This window comes from Rhinoderma darwinii, chromosome 3 (genome assembly GCF_050947455.1).
Source record: "Rhinoderma darwinii isolate aRhiDar2 chromosome 3, aRhiDar2.hap1, whole genome shotgun sequence".
In the NCBI taxonomy this organism is placed as follows: domain Eukaryota; kingdom Metazoa; phylum Chordata; class Amphibia; order Anura; family Rhinodermatidae; genus Rhinoderma; species Rhinoderma darwinii.
This window is the reverse complement of record NC_134689.1, coordinates 208,813,986-208,839,338: the sequence shown is the minus strand read 5'-3', so window position 1 is coordinate 208,839,338 and position 25,353 is coordinate 208,813,986. Positions and strand designations below refer to the sequence as shown.

The 25,353-nt window shown below is 40.4% G+C and overlaps 1 protein-coding gene across 3 annotated transcripts in view; it reads right to left on the bottom strand.

The window, feature by feature from the left end:
- FBXL13 (F-box and leucine rich repeat protein 13) overlaps window positions 1–25,353 on the bottom strand; it is a 178,540-nt gene that overhangs the window by 11,778 nt on the left and 141,409 nt on the right. For 2 of the 3 annotated variants that reach the window (XM_075857321.1, XM_075857322.1), the window contains exons 16-18: window positions 24,755–24,874; window positions 21,723–21,849; window positions 16,858–16,941 (exon numbers count right to left, since the gene is read on the bottom strand). In XM_075857321.1, the coding sequence (XP_075713436.1) occupies window positions 16,858–16,941; window positions 21,723–21,849; window positions 24,755–24,874 (331 nt within the window). Of the gene's footprint in view, window positions 1–8,570; window positions 8,645–16,857; window positions 16,942–21,722; window positions 21,850–24,754; window positions 24,875–25,353 lie in introns of all 3 variants that reach the window. The other variant, XM_075857323.1, reaches the window with a different exon arrangement.

The following is a 25,353-nucleotide window of genomic DNA, read 5'->3' as shown; positions in this document are numbered from 1 at the left end:
CATGCTAAAGCCTCGACAAGGTAAATGGTGTTATATTCTAGACGAGACAAGACAAAGGACACCAACTAACATCTCAAATGTATTTCCACTGCATTAGATGTACAGAATTCTGTATTGTATTGCCAATATTTTTCCTGCGCAGAACAGACGCGATTCAGACCTAATGAGACTTAGACTGGGTTCCCACAGTGCAGATTTGCTGCAGATTTTGCATGCATTTTGTAAGCCAAAACTAGAATTGGATCCAGGAGAGCAAACCTATAAGGCCTTCCTTTATATATTTCCTCTGTTTAGGTTTCATTCACGGTTTTGTCTTAAAAAACGCACGCAAAATCTAAAGCAAATCTGCACGTAGGAACCCAGCCTCAGGATAAAAGGTCAAATAAAGAAACCCTGAGAAGCCTAAGAGTCTGATTCCTACATGGTAAGGGTATGTTCACACGAGGTCATTACGTCCGTAATTGACGGACGTATTTCGGCCGCAAGTACCGGACCGAACACAGTGCAGGGAGCCGGGCTCCTAGCATCATAGTTATGTACGACGCTAGGAGTCCCTGCCTCGCTGCCGGACAACTATCCCGTACTGTAATCATGTTTTCAGTACGGGACAGCAGTTCCACGGAGAGGCAGGGACTCCTAGCGTCATACATAACTATGATGCTAGGAGCCCGGCTCCCTGAAGTGTGTTCGGTCCGGTACTTGCGGCCGAAATACGTCCGTCAATTACGGACGTAATGACCTCGTGTGAACATACCATAACACTCTTAATCAGTATTTTCCAAGAACTTCATATGAAGGACTACATACATTTGGTAAAACTTCAGTACACGCATAAAATCAATGTATTTATAATGGCACTTACTCATTACATGTATATAACAGTACGTAGAAACTAGGAGAATCCCCTTTCGTGTAGTAGTACCCCTATTGGTCAGCTGATAGCGGGCTCAATGTGATCTTTTGGTGGTGAAGCACCTGGCACATCCACATACATACAGAGTTGGTCACTTTTTGCTGCTGTAACAGACCCTAAGGCCTTCTACTAGACTTTGACTACAAAGATGTGTGTTCGTGCAGCCACAAAACTATTTGTTAGTTTGGGCACCAATGATGGGCAATTAAACTCATCTCAGGTTTCTAAGAGTAGGGGTCACATGAAAGGACGTACATTAGTTTCATGTTGAGGAACTGCGCTATCAATCTAAAGTGTATGAGGGCAAACCTACTGTTCCCCCCACGACAACTTTTCCTGACATCTTTTAACACCTGTGTGGCTTTCAAGTCATATGCTATGCAAAGGCATTTCGCATTGGCAGGTTGTAAACCACAACCAATCAGCAATAAAAAGGCGACAGATGCACTGAATGCCCCTAAAATCACACCACAGTGGCAAAAAAACAAAACAACAGTGTGTAAAATCTGAAGTCTATGACCAGATCAAGGGTACAACAGTTTAAACTAAGTGCAAGGACTTCAAGAAGTGAAGAGATTTTCTGCCAAATACTAAACAATATGCAATATACAGCCTAAATATTCACAGCAACAACAGGCCGCAATCTCCTAGCTAGACAGCACTAGATCATATAGTCTACACAAAAATGGTCTAGTGAGTTTTAGGTGAACTTCTATTGGGGTATGTTCACATGTGGTAAATTCGCAGTGATTTTTTTGTGACATTATTTGTAAAAACTACAGGGATATATTTTAAAAAAACAGCAAAAAATGTGATGTGTGGATATACACTTAGGATGGAAAGGTTTACACAACCATTGAAATGTTAAATACTTTTGTGTCAAAAAAGACAAAAGTATTGTAGGTATGATACCTTTATTGGCTAACCATAAAAATTATATATGAGAGGTCAGCTCGGTCTGCCCTTTCTGCACTCAAGGATGCACAGGGTCAGATATTATATGACCCGAACCAACAGGCTAATATATTCCATCAATATTACACAAAGTTATACTCCTTCACATCACAACTTCCCACAGACCCATCCACCTGTACCCAATGTCTATCGGACTATCTATATACATGTCCTCTCCCCACTATTACTTCCACCTATTACTATAGAAGAATTGCAGGACACTATAAAGGAACTTCCTAATGGTAAGTCCCCGGGCCCTGACGGGTTTCCGTACCTTTATTGTAAAGTCTTTCAAGAATCTTTAGCTCCCCAAATGTTAGATCTCTTCAACTCTTTCCTGTCGGCAGCCTTAATTCCCCCATCTTTGCTTCATTCCTTTATTACGGTCATCCCTAAACCTGGGAAAGACTAATCTGAATGTGCCAGCTATCAACCAATATCTTTTTTGAATGCAGACCTCAAAATATTTACCAAAATGTTGGCCAATAGACTTGGCTCACTTCTCCCTGGTTTAATACACAAATATCAGTTTGGATTTGTAATACATAGACAAGCTGGGGATAATACTAGACGTACGATTGACTTGGTTGATGTTCTTACTAACTGACTCCCCGGGCTTACTCATTAGTTTAGACTTCGAAAAGGCCTTTGACCGACTGAATTGGTCCTTTCTCTTTGCTACTTTGGAAAGAATTGGCATTTCTGTCCCTTTCCTTAATGCAATACTCATTATACTCCTCTCCAAATGTGGTGGTTAAACTGCTACATGCGCGCTCCCAACGCCTGAAGATCCACAATGGCACTCGTCAGGGTTTCCCCCTCTCTCCCCTTCTTTTTGTGCTCTGCGTAGAGCCATTGGCCTCTCAAATTTGGAATAACCCTGATATCCAAGGTATTATGGTACGGGATAGAGAGTTTAAAATCTCTCTTTACTGACTATGTCCTTGACTCTACGCAATCCCCAAATTTCTATACCTAACCTTCATTAGGTCCTAAATGAATATAGCCTCTATTCGGGATATAAGATTAACAATTCTAAGACAGAAGCCCAACCAATTAACCTCCCATCGTCAATTACGCGACCCTGAAATCTTCCTTCAACTATATCTTCCCTTAAATATTTAGGTATTAAAGGGGTTGTCCCAAGTTGATAAATGGAGCTATAAAGCTCCCCCATGTAAAAATAAGAAGAATTCTAATTACCTGTCCGTCGTCCAGCGATGTCGTTTTCTTGATATCGTTGATTGAAGTTGCGGTCGGTCCCTCTTTGTATCCTGCTCGTTGCCTAGGTTCCCGGCCACCGCTATTTACCTTTAGCGGTGGCCGCGCATGCGTAATGACATCCTCTGCGTCCCGAGCCGAGGATGTAATTTACTCATGAACGCGCATCTCGGCGCATGCACAGGAGATGCAAGGAGATGCAGTGGAAGGCACCCGTCGCGGGAAGTCTGCGCTCCGCTAAAGGTAAGTGTGTGTGTGTGTGTCTCTGTGTGTTTGTGTATATATGGGTGTATTTGTGTATATGTATGATTGTATATATGGGTGTATTTGTTTGTATATTTTTGTGTTTGTGTATATGTTTGTGTGTTTATGTGTGTGTGTGTGTATATATGGGTGTGTTTGTGTGTGTGTTTTTGTATATGTGTGGGTTTGTGTATGTGTTTGTGTATATATGGGTGTGTTTGTGTACATATGTTTGTGTGTATATGAGTATGTGTGTGTGTTTATGTGTGTGTGTGTGTGTTTGTGTATATATGGGTGTGTTTGTGTATATGTGTGTGTTTGTGTATATATTGCTGTGTTTGTGTATATATGTGTGTGTTTGTGTATATGTTTGTGTGTGTGTTTGTATATGTTTGTGTATATATGGGTTTGTTTGTGTACATGTGTTTGTGTATATGTTTGTGTGTGTTTGTATATGTGTATGTTTGTGTATATATGGGTTTGTTTGTGTATATGTTTGTGTGTTTGTGTGTTTATGTGTGTGTGTTTGTGTATATGTGGGTGTGTTTGTGCATATGTTTGTGTGTATATGTTTGTGTGTTTTTGTATATGTATATGTGTTTGTGTATATATGGGTGTGTTTGTGCATATGTGTATAGGTTTGTGTGTGTTTTTGTATACTGTGTGTTTGTGTATATGTGTGTGTTTGTGTATATATGGGTGTGTTTGTGTATATATGGGTGTGTTTGTGTATGTTTGTGTGTATGTGTGTTTGTGTATATATGGGTGTGTTTGTGTGTATATGTTTGTGTGTATATGTGTGTTTGTATATGTGTGTGTGTGTATATGTGTGTGTGTGTGTGTTTGTGTATGTTTGTGTGTATATGTTTGTGTGTTTTTGTATGTGTGTGTGTGTATATGTGTGTGTTTGTGTATATATTGGTGTGTTTGTGCATATGTGTATAGGTTTGTGTGTATATGTTTGTGTGTGTTTTTGTATACGTGTGTGTTTGTGTATATATGGGTGTGTTTGTGTATATATGGGTGTGTTTGTGTATATGTTTGTGTGTATGTGTTTGTGTACATGTGTTTGTGTATATGTTTGTGTGTATATGTGTATGTTTGTTTGTGTGTGTGTTTGTGTAATATATGGGTGTGTGTTTATATGTGTTTGTGTATATGTTTGTGTGTGGTTGTTTGTGTGTGTGTAGGTGAGTATAAGTATCGGTATTGTTCACATTGATAACTTTTTTTTAATATTGTTGCAGATTTTGATGTACCAATTGGACTACGTCTTCGATTCGTTGGACTACTGCGTAGATCTACGTTTTTTGAAAATTTTAATAAAATGGTTAACGAGGGTTTTGTTGGGGATTTCTTATTTCAATAAAAAAAAATTGTCTTTGTGGTTTTTTTTCAAACTTTATTAGTGCCTAGATAATGGTAGTTGGCTGATTGACAGCGTCCATTATTAAGGCGGTACTTAGTGTTAGCCGGTGCAGAGGCTAGCACTAACCACCCATTATTACCCCGGTACCCACCACCACCAGGGGTGTCGGGAAGAGCTTGGTACGATCCAGTACCCGACCATCTGTTGTGATGGTCGGGTACTGGGGCGGCCGCAGTAATGGATCTTGTCACTCAGACAGCGGCCATTACTAAAGTGATAGTAATAAAACTTGAAAAGAAAAGACAAAGATATAGATAAAATATTTTATTGAAATAAAGCACCCCCAACACAACCCTCATTAACCATTTTATTGATGAAAAAAAAGCGTCATCTAAGTAGTCCTCGAAACCGACGTCCAAACCAAACCTGTAAAAAATCAAAAATATAAAAAAAAAATGAAATAAAACATGTCGTAGGCTTAGTTTCACTTTCATGTGTGATACTGACTGTTATACCATGTATAGAAGCCTGCGGCAAAGTTGGCTTAGATACAGGGAGCCAGCAGACAGTATCATACATGGCCATACAGACATTTATACAAACATACATACATACATGCAAACATACATGCACATATACACATACAAACATGACAACATACATACAAGCAAACATACATACATACAAGCAAACATACATACATACAAGCAAACATACATACATACAAGCAAACATACATACATGCAAACATACATACAAGCAAACATACAAGCAAACATACATACAAGCAAACATACATACATACAAGCATACATACATACATGCAAACATACATACAAGCAAACATACATACATACAAGCATACATACATGCAAACATACATACAAGCAAACATACATACAAGCAAACATACATACATACAAGCAAACATACATACATGCAAACATACATACATGCAAACATACATGCACATATACACATACATGCACATATACACATACAAACATAACATACATACAAGAAAACATACATACAAACATACATACATGCAAACATACATACATGCAAACATACATAAATGCAAACATACATACATGCACATATACACATACATGCACATATACACATACAAACATAACATACATACATACAAGCAAACATACATACATGCAAACATACATACATGCAAACATACATACATGCAAACATACATGCACATATACACATACATGCACATATACACATACAAACATAACATACATACAAGAAAACATACATACAAACATACATACATGCAAACATACATGCAAACATACATACATGCACATATACACATACATGCACATATACACATACAAACATGACAACATACATACATACATACATGCAAACATACATACATGCAAACATACATACATGCAAACATACATACATGCAAACATACACATACATGCACATATACACATACATGCACATATACACATACAAACATAACATACATACAAGAAAACATACATACAAGAAAACATACATGCAAACATACATACATACATGCAAACATACATACATGCAAACATACATACATACATGCAAACATGCATGCACATATACACATACATGCACATATGCACATACAAACATAACATACATACAAGAAAACATACATACATGCAAACATACATGCAAACATACATGCAAACATACATACATGAAAACATACATACATGCAAACATACATGCACATATACACATACATGCACATATACACATACAAACATGACAACATACATACATACATACATGCAAACATACATACATGCAAACATACATACATGCAAACATACATACATGCAAACATACACATACATGCACATATACACATACATGCACATATACACATACAAACATAACATACATACAAGAAAACATACATACAAGAAAACATACATGCAAACATACATACATACATGCAAACATACATACATGCAAACATACATACATGCAAACATGCATGCACATATACACATACATGCACATATGCACATACAAACATAACATACATACAAGAAAACATACATACATGCAAACATACATGCAAACATACATACATGCAAACATACATGCAAACATACATACATGAAAACATACATACATGCAAACATACATGCACATATACACATACATGCACATATACACACACATACAAACATGACAACATACATACATGAAAACATACATACAAACATACATACATGCAAACATACCTACATGAAAACATACACACATACAAACATGACAACATACATACAAGAAAACATACATACAGGCAGACATACATACATGAAAACATACATGCACATATACACATACAAACATGACAACATACATACATACATACATGCAAACATACATACATACATACATACATACATGACAACATACATACAAAAATAAACTCACCTAAGACGTTCCCACGAAGAGCTGAACGGTCCCGTCACTTTTCTATAATGCTCCCATTCACAATAACAGCGGTGGGCGCAGATGACGTAATCACGTGTGCCTGATATGATTACGTCATCTGCGCCACAACGCATTGTTACTATGAATGTGAGCGGCGCCAAGAAGAAGGAAGATGGCAAGTGACGGGACCGTTCAGAGCTCCGTAGGAACGTCTTAGGTGAGTTTATTTTTTTTATATATTTTTACTTGTTCGCCGGGTGCTGATGCAGCACCGATGCGGCGGGTACAAAAATGTAGTGACAGGGGGGGGGGAGGGAAAAGCCGCTCACGCCCCTTTTTAGAAAAGATAACCAGCACTTGCTGAGTTATCAAGTGTAAAAAAAAGGCACTTAGGAAATGAATTTTAATTTTTTTTTAACACCAAATGTTTTAAAATTCATTTCCTGCTTAGAATGTCTAAAAAAAAAATTGGAGTCAACTTGGGACAACCCCTTTAAGCTTACCCAATCCTATAACTCCCTATACAAATATAAATGTTACCCCTTCTTTCAAGAAATTAATGAATTATTATCCAAATGGTCCACCCTCCCCTTTTCCTTCTTCGGCAGGGTGTCCACAGTTAAAATGATAATCTTGGCAAAACACCTCTACCTCTTGGAAACTCTCCCGGTACCTATACTGCGAGCCGATATTCTGAAGTTCCAAACATCCTTACTGAATTATATTTGGGTGGGCAAGCGCCATAGAATCCAGAGATCAGTCCTATTTTCTACCATTTCATCGGGAGGACTTGCAGTCCCCGATGTATACCGATACTATCTAGCGGTTCACTTGACGTAGGATCCCGAGTTGGGCCTCGTTACGTGAATACAATAAATGGACTGAGATTGAGAAACTCTGGATTACTCCTACCCATCCGAATGCACTGTTATGGTCTGGGGCTGTAGTCACTTTGCCGATGCCCTTACTTAGTTCAATGGCGTTTACCAAGAACATTTGGAAACTTTCTAATGACCTCCACTCTTTGTCCCCTTTAAAATCCCCTATGACATCTTTCTTATTTACCCCTTCCTTACCTGACAGTTTAACTGCGAAGATGACCAAGCCTTGGTTGGAAGCTGGCCTTTTTTATTTTGCTGACATAACGGACCCGTGCTCCAGAACATCTTACCATTCCGTACTCTACAATCCAAATATCATCTACCACCTATTGCATACTTAAGTTATCTCCAAATTGTCCATCTTGCCCGCTCTCTTCATAAAGACACTAGCTTTTCCAAATCTACACCTTTCGAATACCTTTGCAAAACTACCGCCTCCACCTGGGGTTTGATCTTTGAGATCTATGACATTCTCTCCTCTCCGAATACGACTCACAAACATGGATACATGGTTAAGTGGGAGACATACCTGAGTAGGGAACTCCCCTTTTCCTTGTGGCAAATTATTTGGTCTCGTGGAGCTAAGTCATCTCTATGTGCTTCCTACAAAGAGAACCAGTATAAGATACTGATGCACTGGTATCATACTCCAGCATTCCTCCATCAAATCTACCCTCTGGTTTCAGATAGATGATGTAGATGTCGCAGCGATAAGGGGACGGACACTCCCTCACATTTTCTGGGACTGCCAACTGATTTGTCCCTTTTGGAGAGAGATCAACGTTATACTGCATCGCTTATTGGATATTCTGCTCCCTCTGACGGTTATGACTTTTTTGCTTAATGTCCCACCCAAGGGATTAAAGAAAGTGCAATCCTGATTGTTATTACATATTCTGACTGCCGCTAAATGCCTTATATCAGCCAATTGGAAAAGCGCTAACCCTCCTACGATGACAGATCTACACAATAGAATTAGGGAGGTTAGGAGAATGGAGTCCCTAACGACCTCTATGAACAATCAGATGGATTGCTTCAATGCGGTTTGGTCACCTTTGGATATGTAGGACTCCTCTAGACCACCTTGAGTTCACAAAATAACTATATTTGACTCCCCCTATTTACCCATGTACGACTAGGATTAGGGATGTCACGATACCAGAATTTGGACTTCGATACCGATACTATGTACAGTATTGCGATTTCGATACCAAAACGATACTTTTGGCAACAATAATTTAAAAAAAGTTCTTCCGTTTTCTGATATGAGGCGCGAGGTGTTATGAATTTTGAACCTCCACGTGCCTCACATTAATAGTAATTAACCCCATCTTGTACCTCACACATTAACCCAATGTTGTCCATTATGACTTTGGAACATGATGGGGTTAATTACTAAGTCATAATGGACAACATTGGGTTAATGTGTGAGGTACAAGATGGGGTTAATTACTATTAATGTGAGGCACATGGAGGTTCAAAATTCATAACACCTCGCGCCTCACAATAATAAGTGAAAGAAAGCAATTTTTATTTAATTTTATAAAAGCGTAAACATGAAGGATGCTATAAATGTGTTATTACGGTCACGACGATACCGAATATGTGTATATTTTATGTATCGAGACTTATTTTAATGTTTTATTGTAATGTGTGTGTGTGTGTGTGTGTGTGTGTGTGTGTGTGTGTGTGTGTGTGTGTGTGTGTGTTATTTTTTTTAAAAATGTAACATTACTTTATTTTATTTTTTTACTTTATTATTTTTAAACTTTAATGTACTGGTATATATCTACATGCCAGTACATTAGCCAGTGTACAGATAGTACACAGGCAGTTGTAAGGGCATACCAAAGTATGCCTTATCAGGAAATATGGTCAGACAGCCATGGGCTCCTTCAATGGACCCTGGGCTGTCTGCCCATATATGGTGTGGCCCTCGATCGTGTCACAGGAATTCCCTGTGACGCGAACCAAAGGGCATCCCCCCCTTCTCATTTTCTCCTGAATGCTGCAGTCCGCTTTCATCACAGCATTCAGGGGGGATAACGGCGGAGATGAGAGGTTCCTCTGATCTCCGCCGTTACAGCGGGACTGTGGCTGTGTTACAGCCATTGCCCCGCTCCTGACAGGAAGTGCACGCGCGGTCAGCATGAGTTGGTGCGACCGGCGCTGCACTAATGAGCGGCGGTTCAGGCACTGAAGTCAGAACATGGGGGTGTTTTGCAGTGTGTCCGCCATGTTCTGTCTTCAGTGCCGCCGCTCATTAGTACAGCACCGGCAGCATCACCTCATCCTGACGGCGCGCACTTGTTGTCAGGACTCAGGAGCGGGGCAATGGCTGTGTTACACAGCTGCAGCCCCGCTCTCATATAGTCATGTATTACCATACTAAGCCGTGCGGCCGCAAAACTTAGTATCGAAATACATGAAATAACGGTATCAAACCGTTTGGGGATGCAAAGTATCGAAACAGTATAGAAGTTTCGATGCATCGTGCATCCTTAACTAGGATATCTCTTTTCTTTCCCCCCACCCTCTATCCTTTTGTTTCAGTCTTTTGTCTTGTTATGTATGACTATATGTTTCATGTTCTTTTATGACAGAGCTTAAGCGCACAGTTAGGTCGCATGCACACTTCCATCACCGTTTTCACGGCCGTTTTTCATGGATCCGTGTGTCCGTGATTTGATCAGTGTGGTTCCTGCGTGTACTCAGTGTACACGTCCGTGTTTCCGAGCGCCGTGCATGGTACTCACTGTCCAGCGGTAGTCACTGTCCAGGGTGCTGAAAGAGTTAAGTGCTGGACAGAGAGAAGGGGCTGCACTGATCGGCATTAACTCTTTCAGCACCCAGGACAATGACTACCGCTGAACAGTGAGTACCATGCACGGCGCTCACAATATAGATTTCTAATGTTAAACCCTACGAAAAATAAGTTCATACTTACCCAGAACTCCCTGCTTCTTCCTCCAGTCTGGCCTCCTGGGATGATGTTTCATCCCATGTGACCGCTGCAGCGATCACATGGACTGCCGCGTCATCCAGGGAGGTCGGACTGGATGTCAAAAGAGGGACGCCTCACCAAGACAACGGCCGGGGTACGTATGAACTGCTTTTTCTTTCTATCGATGCGGATGCTCTGCCCGAAAGGGCTGCCACTTCTCTCTATCCAGCACTGATAGAGAGAAGAGGCTGCCGATCAGAGCTGGATAGAGAGAAGAGGCTACTCTCTTCTGTACTTCTGCCTGCCTGGCCATTGCTAGGCAACGGCTCTGTCACACACACGTGTGCCTTCAGGTTTTTTACAGACCCATTGACTTGTATGGGCCCCATGGTCACGGAAGCTTGGACCATAGTAGGACATGCTCTAGTTTTGTCGGAACGGAACAACGGGACCTTCAAAAAAACTGAAGTGTGCATGGCCCCATTGAAATAAATGGGTCAGGGTACTAGCCGTCAAAAAAACGGCTATCACCCTGAAGAAAAAGACTGAAGTGAGCATGAGGCCTTAGGTAGTATGTTGAGTTAAATGATATTTGAGACCATTTAGATTGTCAAATTTTCATGTCAGTTGAATACAAAGACACTTGCTAGTATGTATATGATAGCTTAAAGGAACAGTGTCACCAAAAAAATTTTTTTAATATCAGTTTGATGTTAATGTTTTATTAAAAACGTTTGTATTAATTTGTGTGTTTGTGTGTTACTTTTTTTTATTTTTACACTTTTTCTTCCCTATGGGGGCTGCCATTTTTTTTTTCCATTTCTGTATGTGTCGATTAACGACACATACAGACATGGAATACGGCAGCTCCAGTCCATAGGAGTCAATGAACGGGACCCGTCCCATTGACTTTACACTATGGCTCTGTCCTGCGCAGACGCAGGTCAGAGTCAGACAAAGCAGAGCAGCTGTTTGCAGGGAGAGAGCAGGCGCCATCTTGAAGACCAGCTGCACTGCAGGTAAGATGTGTGTCTCTGCATGTCCCACTCTCTACCTCACAGACCCCCGACGGGCCCCCCACCCGACGCCCCCCCCTCCCCCGACGGCCCCCCCCCGAAACGCCCCCACCCCCCCAAACGGCCCCCCCGACCCCTCCCTCCCTTGTGTGAAGGACACACGATGAAACTGTACTGGGAAAGCCCTGAACGGTAAATCTCTCTAGTTGTGCTGAGACTGTTTGGGGATGTGACTAATGAACCTCTCAGTCTCAGCACAATTAGAGAGATTTACCGTTCAGGGGTCTGGGAAAGCTGGGTGACCACCATTACCCCTCCTACTGGAGTGTGATATTCATTAGTCACATCCCCAAACACACTCCACTAGGAGGGGTAATGGTGGTCACCCAGCTTTCCCAGACCCATGAATGATAAATCTCTCTAGTTGTGCTGAGACTGAGAGGTTCATTAGTCACATCCCCAAACAGTCTCAGGACAACTAGAGAGATTTACCGTTCAGGGGTCTGGGAAAGCTGGGTGACCACCATTACCCCTCCTACTGGAGTGTGAGAGGTTCATTAGTCACATCCCTAAACACTCCAGTATGAGGGGTAATGGTGGTCACCCAGCTTTCCCAGACGCAGATATAACCAGGAAAGGGCTGGATGGACGGGCTGAGGGTGCACAGGGTTTTTGGTGACCCCCTCTGTCATGTGATCGGAAATAGGTTACCGGTTCATCAGACGGGGTTCATGTGACTATAACTCTGTCCATAACAAGAGACAGTGCACTCAGGACAAGCCCTGCCCTCATGCCATAGTTGTGTGGTTCTGTCTGCGGTGATGGCGGTGGGTGGCTCTGACACCCGCCTTCCCCGTCGGGTCATCTCAGGACAGAAGGGGTGTCCGGATTGGAGACACAGCGCCGCACCTGTCCTCAGGTTGTGTCTGGTATTGAAGTTCACCTCCATTGAAGTGAATAGGACAGAGCTGTAATACCACACACGACCTGAGGACAGGTGCGGCGCCATGTTTTCCTGGACGACCCCTTTAAGACTTTTCCCGCGTGTGTGTGTGTGGCAGAGTGGAGTGTGCACAGGCGCCGCTGATACTTCATAACCGCTTATCAGCTGTTTTGAAGAATCAGCGGCGAGAACACACACACACACACATCCCCCAAACACACAAAATCAAGTGTAATCAAGCGTTTTTTATGTGTTTTTTTTGCACGTCAAATGTGCAAAAAAAAAAACATGTCAAATACACGGCGTGTGAACCGGTCAACTGAAAAGTCATTCACTTCACTTTCATCATTCTAAGGCTGGGTTCACACTACCTATTTTCAGGCGTAAACGAGGCGTTTTACGCCTCGATTTACGCCTGAAAAGACGGCTCCAATACGTCGGCAAACATCTGCCCATTCATTTGAATGGGTTTGCCGACGTACTGTGCCGACGACCTGTAATTTTACGCGTCGCTGTCAAAAGACGGCACGTAAAATAACAGCCTCGGCAAAGAAGTGCAGGACACTTATATACATTATATGCAGGACACTTCTTGGGACGTAATTTGAGCCGTTTTTCATTGAATTCAATGAAGAACAGCTCCAAATTACGGCCGTAATTGACGCCTCGCAAAACGCGAGTACGAGCAATTACGTCTGAAATGACGGAGCTGTTTTCTCCTGAAAACAGCTCCGTCATTTCAGACGTAAATGCAGTTAGCGTGTGCACATACCCTAGGGGTATGTTCACACACAATGTTTTCAGCTGAAAAATCGGAAGCAGAACGCCTACAAGCATCTGCCCATTGGTTTCAATGGGAAATACGGCGTTCTGTTCCGACAGGGCGTTTTTTACGTGGTAGTTTTCCAAAAACGGCACGTAAAAAGACGCCAGACCAAAATGAAGTGCACATCACTTCTTGGGACGTTTTTGGAGCCGTTTTTCATTGACTTTATAGAAAAACAGCTCCAAAAACGGCCGTTAAAAAACGCGAGTTTGATTAAAAAATGGCTGAAAATCTGGATCGGTTTTCCCTTTGTTTAGTAAGCGTGTGAACATACACTTAGCCTTTTGGTGTGTCCTATAACTTCTTCCAGCTGCAGAATCACACCCAATATGGCTGCCAGACACTGCTTAGCAATTTGAAGACACCTTTACCTGGCTTGTGAGAGGGGGGGTGAGATTCCCTCCCACATTTACAGCAGCTGTGAGTCAGGTTGCTTTGCCTTATTCACCTTGCTGTAATTCTGGGAAGTGCTCCCCCTGGTGGTCAACATTGGAAAACATGTCAAATTATTATTTAATTTTTAATACTTTCCACCATACGGAAAAAAAAAAAAAATACAGCAAAAAACTTAAAAAATATAATAGAAATAAGTAACGACACTTAAAAAAAAAAGGTTTAATTTGCGACACATTCCCTTTAATGCCAGTTACAGCTTCCTAACATTATTACCCTGAATTACACTCTGTATTGTTGTATTATAATTTTTTACTTTGTTCATTGTATGTTGTGAATCTTCCTTTGTGAAAACAAGAAATAAACAAGTATTTAAAAAACATTTTTTTTTATATATGCAAGCTTTCAGAGCACGCGAGCTCCTACTTCAAGTAAGTTTACAAATATTTTGTAAACTTGCCTGAAGAAGGGGCCTGTGTGCTCTGAAAGCTTGCATATCAAATTTTTATGGTTAGCCAATAAAGGTATCATTTTTGTCTTTGTTGACACAAAATTATTTAACATTGCATATTGCTTCTGCCTAAGGGTATGTGCACACACACTAATTACGTCCGTAATTGACGGACGTATTTGGGCCGCAAGTCCCGGACCGAACACAGTGCAGGGAGCCGGGCTCCTAGCATCATAGTTATGTACGACGCTAGGAGTCCCTGCCTCTCCGTGGAACTACTGTCCGGTACTGAAAACATGATTACAGTACGGGACAGTTGTCCTGCAGCGAGGCAGGGACTCCTAGTATCGTACATAACTATGATGCTAGGAGCCCGGCTCCCTGCACTGTGTTCGGTCCGGTACTAGCGGCCGAAATACGTCCGTCAATTACGGACATAATTAGTGTGTGTGCACATACCCTTACACGGTACTACACTATTTTTTTCCCCTACTTCACAACCATTGAAGAACTCTATCAAGTTGAAGTCCCCATGAGTCAGTGTAGATAAGGAGACAACTAGATAACACAACTATTTTTCATATGTGAACCCTTAAAAAGCTATAAATTAGATTGAGAGATCTTACAAAAGGCCAGGCGTCTCTGCAGGCCTCTCTTGCATTTCTAAATGTCCCTGCTCATTAATCCATCATGGAGAATGAATTGTAGACTATAAAAATACCAAGGTGGAAATCACTACTCCACAAAGAATTCATCTGTTTTAAATCTGGCAATAATCACCTAAAGAACTTGGAGACTGTTCAACGGACAACTATAACTGGAGCATAAATTTAAAAATTTAAAAAAATAAATAAACCTGGAAATCCAGCGAATGAGGCTGACTGCATGACAACTTGTCAATAGTAATGTTATGGTTAGGACTGATTGAACAGAAATGTATATGTACATTAAATAGATTGTATTACAGGAAATAGGGTTATTGATAATAGAGAGGTCTTGTGTCCTATGGTTGCCATCTGCATCTTGTAGTAGGCCACCTGTGATACTGGTGTCAATGGCAGTAGTCTGTATTACAGATGATCAGTAGATCAACTGTTTTCTTGGCAGAGTTGCTTGGATTACTAAATGTGCCCATACACATTAGAGGACAGTGGGCTGAATCTGACAATTTTGCCATTACCGGCTGTATATGTAATGTGTATGGGGATTGGCCGACTCTTCCCTGAAGGCAAATGTCCCTGAAGGCAGATGTCGGGAAGGGGGATCGGGTATGTTAGATTTAAACATGCCCGATCCTTTGATCCGTGCGAGATAAGCCACAGCCAGAAGCATATTTCCCTCTCCCCATTGAAACTACATGCACTCTTGGCCAAGTGTGCATCTGTATGGGGGAGTCTGAAGGAGTAACTGTTCAGCTAAAAGTTATCTAAAGTTTATGGCCACCTTAAAGGTGTATTCCCATCATAGACATTTATGGCATGTCCACAGAGCTGGGACCTGCACCTATACCGAGAACCGGGGGTCACTCAACTAGGTGCAGCGGCCACTGGCCGTGGATTCTATGTGGGGTCTAGTGGTGAGAGGACAAGCTCTGGGACTCGCATCAATCTCGAGAACACAGGGCCCTCAACCCCATCCCTGCCGGTAAGGCAGCCGTCATAACTCCGAAGTTCCGGAAACAGTGTAGCTTGCTGTGCTAAGGTGTTTGTGACTCCCATTCTCTTCAACGACCACTGGCCATGCCTGCATTTGTGTGGATACTGGACTCACAAGCTGCTTTACAGGCACATGTGCACGACATGATGAGTTATAGCTCATCTACTTCTAGGACATCCATCCCTTACTAAATATAGTCACTGCAGGCTTTACAGCTGTATGTAGTTTGGGGCCAATAACAGTCTGTAATTTGTCTAGGATGGGGGAAGGGCGTGGTGGAGGCAGCAGCTCAGAGGAAACGAATGACTAAAAACGTTTCATTTCAGAAAGGAGCAGCAATGAATCAGGGGATAGTATGTAATTATTGTAAAAGTAATCATCTAATATTTATACCTATAAGCCTAAAGTGGATTGATATGAAATATTTATCATCAATGTGCATAACACTATACTTTAATCTTTCTAGTGTGGACTGGTACATGATTCACAAACTCAGAAAAGTTATCACAAAGCTAAAAAGTAGAAAAAGACTTCATTACATATATAATACATTGACCAGAACTATCACAGATCATCTAACATGTTACCTGAACACCGTTGTCCGTGATTCCCATGCATTCTGATACGGATAGCTCTCTTATTTTACTTTGGGCCCCGAGTGCTGTCAGTCCCTGTAAAATACAGAAATGAGAATCTTATTCAGGTTTTTGTCTTAAGAAAGAATCCGAGAAATAAATGGCCATTTGATTCCTCTTTTCTCTGCATCACATTACTTCTGAATTTTCAATGAAGTTATATGCACCGATACCAGATCTTCGTTACATACATTTGAGATGAGGTAAGACTTTTCTTTAGCAAAGGATTACCAAATTTTTGAAAATATTTGTGTAAAGACCCACCCTGAAAATGATAAAATATCTTGCTGTGCCATATATCACAAATCATTACCCTCAAATCCCGCACAGACAAAGTGGTATGGCTTTAATAAAGTAACCAAAGGGAAAACTCCTTTTCCTATCATTTACAGTTGCTTTAGGGAGGGAATCCTGTAGGTCAGGAACTGTTCTTTATGTTCTATGCAGTAAAATGCTGCGAGTAATGTGTGATCTGGGCTCCAGATGTGAATGCCAATACAATGTGTACATAGGTTACCTCTGGCAATGTAGTTAGTGAACCTGGAATGACCACTATGTTCCTTTCATCATCCCCTTTATTATCATTGCTATTACTGATCTATAAAGTACTAGCATGTACCTAAAGGCTTTGTAGTGCTGATGTAAACAGAATGAAAAATAACAATTTCATAGTAAAAAGAAAAAGTACGTGGATAAGCAAATTCTGTTTGCTACAGGAGTAACCGGAGCATAAAATAAATACGTGAATGTATAATGGTCGAATGCTATTGCTTAAGGACCACCTCAAACTGGCATTTTCAGATATGGTCTGTGAAAGTAGAACAAATATTTATCATCAACATGCATGACAGTATATTATAACATAATTTCCACCACTGATGAGGTTTTTTTTTGCTTGTTTTTTACATCGAGTGGGGGAAGTGGCAGGCTGAAATTATGGGGTCTTCCGTTACCATAACTATTACTATAATATTGGAAGCAGCTTTTTGCCATAACAGTGATTTTCATGAAAATTAAATAATCCCAGCTATTCAGCCTCTGACGTTTTATGAATGTCCTACTGGCCGAGAGTCACCTAAAATGGTGCTCTACCCTAACCAATGTGAATGTGCTGTGAATGTAATGGGGCAGATTTACTAAGCTGTGTAAGATTTAGACAGCGTAAACTTAGACCAGGCAGTTAGAAGATGCACCAAATAGTTTATAGACCAACTAACTTTCTGTTTTTGTATTGAACAATTGCCCTCAGTCTTGGCAGGTATTCTGCCAAAGACACTGTGCTCTCCACGAGAAATCTATTTGCTGTACTCAGATTATTGTGTTATAGCATCTTATATACCTGTGAAACAAAATTATTCGACATTTTATTGACTTTGTTACTTGTTCTACAAAACTTTTTAAAATTTTTCTCAATAAAAAGAAAATTGAAAAGAAAGGAAGATGCGCCAAATTTATCAATGTGGTGCGTGCTATAATATAAATGTGGTGCATCTTGCTTGACCGTAGCTGTGTGCACAGTCCATGATTACGGCACAGACGGCCCGATGAGACTTATCCGCCGGCCGCCCGCAATCACGGACCGTGCACACAGCTACGGTCATCTGCATGTGGCCTAACTATAGAGATAATGGGGCAGATTTCTAAATGAGTTTGCACCTACAATATGTTGTACAATGCGGCCTGTAAAATGACATGTCCTATTTCTTTGCGGTCTGGGCTCTGAGCAATGGAAACCATGGTCGTGTACATTGGCCCAAAGAACATAATGTGCCCTATACTATCCGCAATTGCAGCTCCGCAATTGCGTATAGTATGCGGACCCAAACGCACGGTCGTGTGCATGAGGCCTTAGTCTCTGCAGTTTGCTGTCTGTCACGATTCTACTCTTGCATGTTCTGGTTAGGGGAATGAAACCTTCATGACAGAGGTTGTTATATGATAACACATTGTAATTATTACTAAACCAAGAAGAGATACAGAAAAACATGTGATAGAAATGTGTGCATGGGTCATGAAACAATGACCTCCCTCTTTCCTTAGACTAAATTCCAAGCTGTAGATCAGAGCCGACTAGGCAGTATGTATTTATTTATATGCTTTATAGATAAACCAAAATGGAATTTCTTGCCTCTTGGGTTTTTGGGTAAAGAATAGGGATATAATTTAATGAGAGCCCTTGAAAAAATAAAGCTGACTCATCACTCAAATGGAAACCAGACCTCCTGAAAATCTAGAAGAAATGGCAGACTGTGCATTTTTAAACACATGCAATATTTAGTCTGTAGCCCTTTTCTTGTTGCTTGTCTCGCAGTTGTGATCAAATATTTCCTTTGTAGATAGAAAGTAATACTAAATTACAGTGTCATGTTGAAACTTGGCTTCCTAGGCTATAATCACGTTATTATACATACACTGGGGCGCCCATCACAAAGTTCTCTTTAAATATACATTTCAGTTTTAAATTACGATGGTCTAAAGCACAGCTCAGATATGACACTTAGCGGACAGTAGTAGGGATAGGTTCACACCACATTTTTGCATCCTGTTCAAATTGTACTGGGTTTTTTTTTTCTCCAAGATTAAAAAAAAGGTACCTTTAAAACAGTATAAAATATTACGCCTAACCTATTGCCATTTACTTCTATTATTAGAAAAACAGGATCAGTCTGGATTCTTTTCTTCAACTGGACAGAAAAAAAAGCAGCCTGCATCATTTTTTGTGTCCTGTTTCAACAGGATACAAACATGTGGGGTGAACCTAGCCTAAGCTAATTCCACTTGGTGTGATTTTTCTGCCTGATCCAACAAAAATTAGTCCATGTACAGGGCTGCAAACATGTTGCGAGTTTCACTTAGCATCACATTCTTGAATTCTGTTGAAAGGTGCGGTTTAAAACAGCATGCAACAGTATATAACAAGATAAGACAAAAATTCATGTTTTGTAGAGGGTCCTCTCGAGAGCATTGGGGTTAATAAGACAGGCAAGCTGACCATTCATCAATCTAAGCATTTTGAGAAACTTTAGCCTGCCGAAAATAATTCTTTAAAGGGTTATTCCCTTCTCAGACATTTATGGCATATTATAAATGTCTGATAGATGTGGGTCTCAGCTCTGGAACCCGCACCTATATTTAGAACAGGAGTTACCCGACCCCCATTCCGCCTGGTGAGGCAGCCACCAATTCCAGACGGGGTCTATGTCAAGAGGTGGCCACGCATGCGTGCAGCTCTCTCCATTCTGTTCTATGGGAGTTACGGAAATAGCAGAACAAGCGCTGCTCGGCTGTTTCCGTAACTCCCATACAACATTATGAAGAGAGCCGAACGCATGCGTGGCCACCTCTCCACATAGGGTTTTGTTGAACTGACCTTAAAGGCTATGCACACCTTTGAGTGCTTTTTTTTTTAAAATAAATATATTAGTCAGTGTCTTTTGTGAAACTTCTTAATTAGTTTTTATTAAAAATTAGTTTTACTTTTTTAGATACAGCTGTTCTGTATTCTATATACAGAGCAGCTGTATCTAACGCTAAATCCTGTTCCCGTCAGGTCCGCGGACCTAATGGATTCAGTGAAAGCGGGTCCTGCGTTTCCCCCACACGCAGCATCCACCTGTAAACTATTACATCTAAGTTCATAGACACACAGGACCCGCTGACACTGAACCCGTCATTTCCACAGGGCTGACAGATTCAGTGAACAGCGAACGATACAGCTGCTCTGTATAGAGAATACAGAGCAGCTGTATCTCTAAAAATAAAAATTATTTTTAATAAAAACGAATTAAGAAGTTACACAAAACACACTGACTAATCTATTTTGAAAAAAATAAAGCCCTCAAATGTGTACATAGCCTTTAAACTTACTTGTTGCATGCTTCCTAACACTTAAAGAGGCTCTGTCACCAGATTTTCAAACCCCTATCTCCTATTGAAGCAGATCGGCGCTGCAATGTAGATAACAGTAACATTTGTTTTTTTTTTCAAAAACGAGCATTTTTGCCCAAGTTATGACCATTTTTATATTTATGCAAATGAGCCTTTCTTATGTACAACTGGGCGTGTTTAAAGTTATGTACAAGTGGGCATGTATTGTGTGTGTACATCTGGGCGTTTTTACTTGTTTTACTAGTTGGGCGTTGTGAATAGAAGTGTATGATGCTGACGAATCAGCATCATCCACTTCTCTTCGTTACCACCCAGCTTCTGGCAGTGCACAGACACACAGCGTGTCCTCGCGAGATCACGCTGTGACGTCACTCACTTCCTCCCACAGGAACTTCATCGCGTCGGATGAGCGAGGACACGCTGTGTGTCTGTGAACTGCCAGAAGCTGGGTGGTAACGAAGAGAAGTGGATGATGCTGATTCGTCAGCATCATACACTTCTATTCACAACGCCCAGCTAGTAAAACAAGTAAAAACGCCCAGATGTACACACACAATACACGCCCAGTTGGACATAACTTTAAACACGCCCAGTTGTACTTAAGAAAGGCTCATTTGCATAAATTTAAAAATGGTCATAACTTGGCCAAAAATGCTCGTTTTTGAAAAAAACAAAACGTTACTGTTATCTACATTGCAGCGCCGATCTGCTGCAATAGGAGATAGGGGTTTGAAAATCTGGTGACAGAGCCTCTTTAAATCCCCAATAGCAGCACATTTTAAGCCCTGTCCAGCAAAGAAACCTCCACAAAACCTACCAGAAACGATTACTTTGTGTCACATTTGAAAGCCCTGCCTCTTTAAGGTCTGTTTTGCAGAACAATCATGCTTTAACTGTATGGTCATAATTTGACAACCAATTTTACTTACTTGATCTGTAATGCTGGTCCCAGAGATATCAATGGAAATAAGAGAAGTCATATTCCCAAGGAGTTCAATGCCGGAATCAGTCACATTTTCACAGAAGCGAAGGCTCAAGAAGTTAAGATTGTGACACCTACAATTAGAAGAGAAGGTTTCTTAGCATGAACAGATGTGATATAACATGACTTTATCCGATCTATTCTTTTGGCAGCTTTACAATACAATGTCTGGAATTTGGCGCAATTACCACAAAAAATGCAACTGATGCATGTTACAGACTTTAAATTTTCATAGCTTTTCCTCAAATATGAACTGATTTTTTTACACTGAATAGTAAATGGTGTTTATATTATATATTTTTTTGTATTTCTTGGTGTATTATATTTTGGTATATTTTTTCAGTACTTTTGGAGTGGAATGCAAACAATTTCAATTATGACTTCATTTTGTATTTTACATAATTTTCTGAACACAAAATTACTAATTTAAGTACTAATGTACTTTAAATCCAATAGACCATATCCCGTGGCCCACTAATATAACCTTTATTGTATCTTCATAATATTTACTCTTTAGGTTGCTTTTACACTTACCATGTTCATTTGCCGGGAAAGCTCCCAGCGCATATATCGAATATATACATAGGCCCACATTCACCCCATCGCGGCTAAAAGAGTGTTCTTTTGGCCTCCGTCGGGCTGGTATATGTCAGTATAGTATTTTTCTACTCCACGCTATTTACATAGCTCCTAGGTTCTGGAAACAGTGTAACTTACTGTGCTACGCTGTTTCTGCAACTTCCATTCACTTCTATGAGAGTTCTGGAAACAGCGTTGCAAAACACGCTCAACTTTTTTTGGAAAAGCCTGCCACCTCGTTACTCAGTGGCTGGAGAACAATGGTAGAAAGTAGGATGGGGCAAGGGGGGCCTTTTATAGAGATAGGTGCTCATCTATCGGATATTTACGGCGTATCCATGTCAGAGATAGGAATACCCCTTTAACGGAGGCAGATTATATTAGTGGGCGACAGGATGTGGTCTATCGGATTCAAGGAAAGATATGAAATATCCCGCTCTAGTATATTATTTTGTGGCTATCACCCCCGGCTGTCAAAATGTATCTTACGGCAATTAAGGAGCTACCTAATATGGGTGGGAAATATGTGGGGGTTTTTTTACTTGTATTTATTAAGGACTGGTTTGTTCTGTTTTCTTTTATGATTATCTTTTTTTTCTATGTATGTTTTTTTTTTTAACTGAATATTTTATTAAACTTTTTTGTTCCACAAATAGACTTTTACTTTTACGTTTTATTTCTTATATTGCATTGGAATACCTATGTGCCCACGCAATAACAGCAGTGTAAATGTATGTCACTGGGAGTTAAGTTTCACCTCAAAGTGGAAGGATTATAAAGAAATAACACTTAATGAGTGTATCAGGCTAACCACTGCAGGATTAAACATTCCTGTCCATAAAACACATTACTTTTATCATCTTGGACAAATAATTTAATTTATGCTGGTAACACTGTGTGCTATTACAGCAGAAGACAAGGGTAATGTTTTAAATGCTAACATCGTTACAAACTTGTTCTATCGGTTCAAAATGCGTAGTGAGTAAGAAAAAAAACACCCTATAAAATTTACTCCAGCAATTCATTTCTGGCCCGAAATTGGATCTAGTGTTTGCAGAACTGGCAAGAGTAAAGATGACATCAGATTCATTAATGTGTGTCCAAAACAAATCACATTGAACTAATTTCTACACCCACAAATATGGAGCAGATTTCAGAGTGCTGTCATAATACAAACCAAGCAACAACACAACCAAAGTATTCACAAATGTACCTGTGTGTTTACAAAAGCTAATTTATGTTAGCTTAATAAAAGCCTACTGCTACAAAAGTAGGAAAACCCACAACAGGATGCAATGGGATCAGTCTTTTCCACATGAGCAAGTCATCAGCTTGTATTGAGATGCACTGTTGTTTAGCTAGCTATACATTACATAGTGAGTTGTCTCATAGACCTGAATGGTCTGTGAGACATTCTCCTCTCAGACCTTATGCTGCAAGGGGGTTCCATTCTTTCCATTTTCTAGCATTGCATAATGACAAATATATTTTCTAAAATGTTACTGTACAGTATGCTATACACAGTCTGATTCTTTAACACAGGCAGAAATCTAGCGTACCATCAGCAATAACCTAAAATGTTGAAACATCCTAAAGATATTAAAGAGATCCCAATCTAGTGACAAAAGGGGCTGTTCAGGCACTGGATATATTTCACTTTTGTGACACGTCATAACCAATTGATAGCTGAAGTTCTGACTGATGCTGAGAAAACGGGGCTTCATGTACCCCTCTTTAGCCAAACAAATCCCCGTGCTGGCAGGTCCAATGGTAAAAAGCAAAGGAGCGCTCTGCTTTTTTCTCTGTGTCATTGGACATCATTTTAGAATGATAAAATAAATATTCCGTACTATGTGACTTATTTTCTTCATATAACTTACACAATCCTCCTGAATTTTATCATGAATTGTAATTGAATCCTCGAATATATTTTTAATTGTAACTTAAAAATTCTGATAGATGCTCCAGGCTTAAATGGGTTGTCCACAACAAAAAAAAAAAGAGATTCCAGCAGCAAAATACATAATAAACCCACCACCCCAAAGAAAAACAAACTCATTAACACATGTGGTCTCCCACCAGTATTTGTTTACATGACGTGACCTCTGTGGACAATGACTGCAGCGGTCATGTTCCAGTATGGAGCATCATCAATGCTGGCATATATGCCATGTATACAAAGACAGTGCACCACAGGAGCAGCGGAGCTGGTGCGGCGTGGGATTCAACAGACGAGTAATGTGGTTTTTGTTATTTTATTACATATTCTTCATTCAGATTTCCGTTTAAACTCCTGGACAACCCCTTTAACTACTAAATATTTGAATTAACAACCCGATTAGTTAGTATAAACAAAGAAAATGCAGATAAATGTCAGTGTGTCATTTTAACTACTCTTACTTTTGTGCTATTCTAAGAAGGGATAAGTCACTGACACGTAGACCGTTTGTTAAATTTAGTTCTCTTATTTTGTTTCCAGAGGGGCCTTCCACAACCTGTCTTACCCCTGGGTCACTGATCCTGGAAAAGAAAATACATTGTATTAGGACTACATGTGGACAATTAAAACTTGAAAACTCTTATATATACAAGTCGTGTTTACATAATAAGTGATACATATAAATGTGTAGACTCCCAGCATTGTTCTGAAAATTATGATATTGCTAATAGTTGGTTAGCTTGAAGCTGAGACCTGATATGGATATAGACATCCCATACAGAGAATAAAAGAAGAATTCAGATTTAGGCTGTATGCACATCACGTTTGTGGCCTATGTTTAACGTATATGCCAGGAAAGGCTCCAGACATTAAACATACACCTGTGACGTATACTATACAGTGGCATATCTCACCTATAGTCTCCCATGTTAAAAAAACCATATACCATGCGTTATAGGGGATCCCTCAGGATGGAAAAGCGTAGTCTACTACGCTATTCCATCCCCCAAAAAAAGGGCATACTGACATATGCCAGCCCTATAGAGTCCAAAGGATACAC